Source organism: Chaetodon trifascialis, chromosome 16, assembly GCF_039877785.1.
Source record: "Chaetodon trifascialis isolate fChaTrf1 chromosome 16, fChaTrf1.hap1, whole genome shotgun sequence".
Classification (NCBI taxonomy): Eukaryota; Metazoa; Chordata; class Actinopteri; order Chaetodontiformes; family Chaetodontidae; genus Chaetodon; species Chaetodon trifascialis.
Window position 1 is genome coordinate 9,417,805 of NC_092071.1, and position 6,352 is coordinate 9,424,156.

At 43.4% G+C, this 6,352-nt stretch overlaps 1 protein-coding gene across 1 annotated transcript; it reads right to left on the minus strand.

Annotated features, from left to right (window-relative positions):
• Positions 1-697: 697 nt before the first annotated feature.
• On the minus strand, positions 698-3,022 carry msx2b (muscle segment homeobox 2b). The gene is made up of 2 exons (XM_070982991.1): positions 2,518-3,022; positions 698-2,118 (listed from the first exon to the last, which is right to left on the minus strand). Exons 1-2 carry the CDS (start codon positions 2,924-2,926, stop codon positions 1,664-1,666), a joined length of 864 nt encoding a protein of 287 aa, XP_070839092.1. The 5' UTR covers positions 2,927-3,022; the 3' UTR covers positions 698-1,663.
• Positions 3,023-6,352: the final 3,330 nt, after the last annotated feature.

A 6,352-nucleotide genomic window follows, 5' to 3' on the forward strand; every position in this document is an offset into this window, starting at 1 on the left:
AAGTTGTTAGTGTGTAAGCAAGCAAATATTAAATATACGAACATTAACACCTCTGCCACAAGCCAACTGAGGGAGTCAAAGGGATTATTTCCAGTTAAATAAACAGAAGATGTTGCTGCAAGTGGTGGGCGAGATTTAGAAATATAAAGATTTGACAAAAGGTGAAATTATAGACAATAGCTTCATGCTGTTTATCCCTAATTGCCAACCCACCCATCTATTATGGAGATAAATGCTGTTGTGAGTTCTCACGCTACCGTCGTGGTACTCCAAAAAACTCAGTAATGGTCATAAATACAGAGATAATGATTGCCAGAGAGACAACACGCTGTATTTCTGTACAAACAAAACATCATTGTAAAAGTGTATTTACGCTTTGAAAAAAAAGAAGGAAAGTTTGACCAGTGTGGTAAATGACAGCTCAGTAAGAACGGGAACTATCTGTGAAGTTGGATAATTTATGGGTACCATTTATGGTTTGTCAGACATTGCCTTGAACCCGACCGCTTTCTGGTGGGAAACACAGACACGGGATTAAACCACACAAACACACACAGGTTGGCACACACATGCACAAAGAGCAGCTGTAGGGGGAAAAAAATGCAGGCTTCACTGGTAAATGAGTAAAATGTGATTTTTCTTTTCTTTTCAGGCACAGAGCTTCAGGGAACGTAGCGGCACGTGTTTACATATCACTACTTTATTTCTTTACACGTAAAATTAAATGTCGTTTATCTTAAGGAAACAGTCTGAAAGGCTTTTTGTTCATCTGAATGAAAAAACATTGGTGAAAAAAATATTCTTATATAAACTGCATAGCACAACGTGGGCCCTTTCAAAGGGACGTTCAGGAAGAACAATATATAAATACACTTTTGGTCAGAACTTTAGTACCATATTCTCACAACCTATCATAAATACAACATAAGGCATTCATACAGTTCTAGTATTATGATATTTCAAGGAGAATAAATACATCTATGGTCTATAAATGCAGGGTGAGGAAATGAGGGAGTGATGTTTTTTTTTTTTATTGCTATGAGAGATAAAAGATGAAAAATTACAACTGTGTAAAGTTTCCATTGCGGTGAATAATCTGAGGGTTAAACCTTACTGTCTTGGAGAGCGCCTACACCTGAATTAGCCTACTTTTCCAGACAGACCGTTTTCAAATTAAAAGCATGCTTCACTGATATGTTTTAATTGGCCTGAGTTTGCTGAAACGCTCATCATCCACACAAGAGCACAAGGTGTGTTGATATTAAGTCCCAACACAAGGCACTGCAGCGAATGGAGAGAAAGGCTGAAGTGAAACACACTTTGTATTATTGTGCCCAGTGCAAGTCCTCGCCCAGCTCAATTATTGCAAAAGTAAACAAGTATAAACAGCCGGACAGTAACGCCCCTCCTCATATAGACAAGTCGTGTAAACAGGCAGTCCAAAGGGGCAAGAGGACGTCTAAGTTGTTGTTTTTTTTGTCCTCGCTGTGGGAATAAATAGATTTTTAATTTGACTTGAAGTGCTCGTAAAGTTCAAACACTCCTTGTGCAGTAGATCTATTATAAACATTGATTTTCAGAATATCAGCCGCGTGTCCTGTGTGTCCATTTTGGGGGAATTCCTTGGAAAGTCATTTCATAAAAGGCAGAGATATTTCCATGCTTACGATAAGTGGTACATGCTGTAGCCCAGAGGAGCAGCGTACAGTCCCAGAGGTGAAATGGGAAGTATAGGTCTGTGGTGGTGGTGATAGGCAGAGTACGTCTGTCCGTACAGTGACATGGCGCCCAGCGACAGTGGTAATGTAAAGCCAGGGTGTAAACCTCCAGCGGTGGCTGCTGCCACCGCAGCCGTCTTAGCGTCAGCAGCCATCTTGAGTTTCTCCAGCTCGGCCTCCTGGAGCCTCTTGGCTTTTGCCCGGCGATTCTGGAACCAGATCTTCACCTGGGTCTCTGTGAGGGTCAAGGAGGAGGAGAACTCGGCCCGCTCGGCGATGGACAGGTACTGCTTCTGCCTGAACTTCCTCTCCAGGGCCAGGAGCTGGGACGTGGTGAAGGGAGTGCGGGGCTTTCGGTTGGTCTTGTGTTTCCTCAAAGGGCAGGCAGGGCTGACGTGACCTGGGAGGATGAAGATGGAAGAGGATGAGAAGAATTCCTTTGAAATGTATTGATTTATTGTATATAGGATGCTGATCAGTTGGCTGCACTTCAGCAAAAGTGCCTTCCTTACACAGTAACCTGCAAATATTCTGATTATTTGAGTAATGGCTTACAGCCTAACGTACTTATGTTTTATTCAAACAACTCTGTCCAACAGGAGCCCTCTGTGCAGCACGGCTTGTAGACAATCATCTACCAGTAAACTGAACATCCTGGTGAGAATAACATGAACTTGTCCTTTTCATCCAAACTACCAAATGTAAGTTGCATGTACAAACTTAAAGGTAACTGTGATATTGTGGGCTACTGAGAAATCGATGAAGTTTCAAAATGCTCCCTCTTGAAGAGGTAACTTACGAGGCTGCGTTGAAAAGGCGCTGCTGGTGACCCAGGGTGCGCAGTCCTCTGACTCTGACGCCTCGGATTTTACCGGCGATGAAGGCGCCGCAGTTAAGCTGTTTCGGCTTCCCCCGGGAAGACTGCACGTCTCCCGACACAGATACAGAGAGTTTAAACCTACAGGGGACACCGCCACCGACGTTCCCTCCGGTTTACAGCAGCTGGACTCGCCGCCGCGGCCGTCCGTCTTCCTCCCGGACATGAGCGCCTCCACGCTGAACGGATGACGCCGACGCACCACCACCGGAGACGTCCTCTCCTCCGCCGCTCCTTCTGCCAAGTCCGCGCGGTTACTGTCCTCCTCGGACGAACTGCACCCAAAGTCTTTAAAAGTCTCCTGAGAAGCCATCTTTCCTCCACGTTTCATCCGGAAAACGAGTGAACTCCAGGCGGAATAGTCAGAGGGTAGCCGGCCAGGTGAGACCCGCTCCGGCGAGCGCAATGTTATGGAGCTGTCAAGTAGAATGTGGGAGTATGTAGACGCATCACGTTGACACGACTCAACTTTGACCAATCACGGCCGCCCAAAATCTTTAAGTGAGCCGATGCTGCCTTCAGGGACAGTCGGAAACGGAAACGCCTTGTTTTGTTTTGAGGAGAGGAGTTGAGCATTAGTTTTGTTATCATTGTTGTCATACATTAATAGGTGACCAAATTACTTAGGCGTGTCTCAGGTAATCTTTTACGTACTTTAAGGTAGCAAAAGTTCTGAAAGGTCATCTAAGTAGTTCATGGAAGTCCTCACTCCTCATACAGGTAAAATTAAAAGAAAATTTCCAAAAAATGTTTAATTCCACATTTATTTAATTCATTTCAAACTAGATCAATGGAGAAAGGTGTGTAAGACAGCTGTTCAGTTTTGTATAATAATAAAGCCAAACTTTCCACATGGGTGTCTGATAAAGCTTTACAGGTCCATAGCTTAACTTTCTTTAGTAAAAATCAAGATTTCCTTAAAAACTTGATGACAGATTTCCCTCATGCTTCCTCTTCGGATGAATTAGTGAATTAATAAAATATTAGCTGTGCCACAGCATCATCGCATGTTAAACTTCGGTAATGGATTAGCTCTAACTCTAACCTCATGAGACTGCATGTGTAAACACAGGCCCCATGCGGGTAATTATGGAGAATTATACCCGGGATGAGACACTAACCCTTTTTCTTCTTTATCTCTCTCAGATTTGTTTGCTGTTCCTTTTATTGGGACTTTCCATTGTAACTCTCAAGGCTGCTGTGTGCTACATCAGTGCAGCATTTAAAGAAGGGTGTCACACTCAAATTACAGAGTAAATTACTTCACTGAATTACAGATTTAGTTTTTAAAACCCTTGGCTCAGTCCAGCTGGTGTCTGAGGCACAACCGGACACAAACTCAATGACACATCCACATGTCTCCAGCCGACCCATTCATCTTCTTGTTCTATGATTCAATCCAATTCTCTGCGCACATTTGACATGAAGAAACTCATTGTGATTTTTCCGTGGACAATTTCACATGTCAGCTGAAAGTGCTCTGACTCCTGATGGGAGAACTTTACACTTGTTCCACCAGTTTATCTGAAGAAACAGTCCTTTGATGTTTGGTTGAAATATCGTTAAGCTGAAAGGCTGTTAACTCATTTTAAGATTTTTTTTCCCATGGTCATGCTTGTGTAAATACTTTCCTATCTGTCGCCTAATTGCTCACATTTAACACCCATTGCTAATAGGAACCATTCTGTTGCTGAATGACAATTAATCGCTATTTCACATGACAAGGCCTGATCCGCAAGCATAATCCGCTAATATCTAAGTGGTGGAAGCAATGAGAGTATCTGTTTGTGTGTGTGTCCTTCATGCACAGCCCTCAGCAGTGCACGGCTATTCCAGCCTCTCACTCCCACAAGATTAAGTTGCTTTCCAGATTGTTTTCCTTTAAACTCACTGTCGGCAAAAGGAATAATCTTACGTGAGAACTTCACAGCGAAATAGAGACTTTACAATATCGCCATTCTGTAAAAAGAGGCACTGATTAGTTTCCCAACATCCCCGAGGATAGATTTATGTACAGTAAATGCCCAATTTTTCCTGCATTTTTACATGCAGCCAGCAGGCCTCAGTAGCTTGTCTGTGTCAGACTGTGAAGCAGAGCTCAGTTCCCAGGAGGCTGCCACTGCTGCCTTATTAAAGTGGGGTTATTTCACAGACAATCAGAGGTTTGTGAAGGCGCCAGTGAGCGGCCAGATGAAAGGACTGACTCCTCAGGGGAGAAACTGTTGCCTTTTTCTTTTTTTTTTTTCAGCTCTGTTCAGGATCCCCACCTCCATCCTCCTTCTCCGCCCCCTCCACCCACCTCTCTCTTTCTCTCTTTCTTTCTGGCTGTGCCCGCAAGCCCTGCAGGCACCTTGTCAGTCATTATTCGCAGAACTCGTTCTTGGCTGAGTGTCAGCGGCGTGATTCCTCTTTTCCTCCTTCCAGTCTTCTTTCTTGCATGCGTTTACGCTTGCCATGTTTAGTTTAGTCATGTATCTTCATCTATTACCCTTCTACTTTCTTTCTGTCCACGTCACAATCCTTTTTTTACTTTCTCTTCCCTCATACATTCTTTATTCCTGTCCTTCCCTCATGACCCTCTGTCTCTTCCTTCCTTTCCTCCATCCTTTCATTCTGTCTTTACTTTGCTCCGTCTATCTCTTCTTCCTTTCTTGCCACATTTGATCTCAGTGTCAACATAAAGGTCATCTAAACCAGATGAGGAATCGTCAAAAGAGGTGGCAAAAAAGAGGCAGTGTGCCCATAAGAATTAGGTCTAATAAGGAAGGACATAGAACAGTAATTCATGTGTGCCAATCTATTTTTCAACCCTGCTGCAAAGAGAAAACTGCCACTTGCAAAAACTGCTGGAACTAATGTAACTGTCTTTAGTCAGTGTCGATACGAGCTCTGGCCTGTACTGACAATGCACCTACAAAAATGTCAGGCCCAAATCAGTTATTACCAAATCTGAGCTGATGTTCTCTTATGCACTTGTATGTATTACATGCATGTTAATTATATTTTAAGACATACAAATAATACGACTGCAGCTTTGTATGACCATCGATCCAACAAGTTGTTGGGTTTTGTTTGTTGTTGAAGAAGGAAGGAAGGAAGGAAGGAAGGAAGGAAGGAAGGAAGGAAGGAAGGAAGGAAGGAAGGAAGGAAGGAGGTGGGGTAGAAATGAGAGGGGGTGCTCTCCTGGGTGTAGCAAAATTACCCACACATCCCACTTCCTTTTTTCCGTAATATCATTTAAGCCTGATAATAGCGTAATAGCGAAAGCAATTTGTCTGAGCATGTTTGTGTGTGTGCGTGTGTGCGTGTGTGTGTGTGTGTGTGTGTGTGTGTGTGTGTGTGTGTGTGTGTGTGACAGAGGAGCAGGAGAAGCCTCTGGTTGTGTGGGTCGGGCACACCTCAGAGCATTGTAATTACAGCAGAAACTTTGAAGTGGTGGAATGTTTTGGTTGGGATAATCAGCAGGCTGTGCTGCGCTCACACACTATTTACATTCCCATTAAAACACTCATTCACACCATCAAACCAGTAAATTTTACCGTCTACACTGATACTTACTGGGTACAAAACTGGGGAAGTGACATGTTGAAATGGAAAATGTGATGGGTTACATCACCGAGATGAGTGTTTTGCCACTACTGTCATGGTATGTAACTTTATGCAATCCTATATAGCATTAGTTTGCAGTTCTTCTTGAAGACTGCTGCTGTTATTTTCCTTCTTCTAAACCTGAGCTCTTAATGGTTTGAGATGTGAA

Coding starts and splice junctions, on each gene's coding strand:
- msx2b (XM_070982991.1), bottom strand. CDS start 2,926: ATGAAACGTGGAGGAAAGATGGCTTCTCAGGAGACTTTTAAAGACTTT. Junction 2,119..2,517: donor CGCCTTTTCAACGCAGCCTC/GTAAGTTACCTC, acceptor TCATCCTCCCAG/GTCACGTCAGCCCTGCCTGC.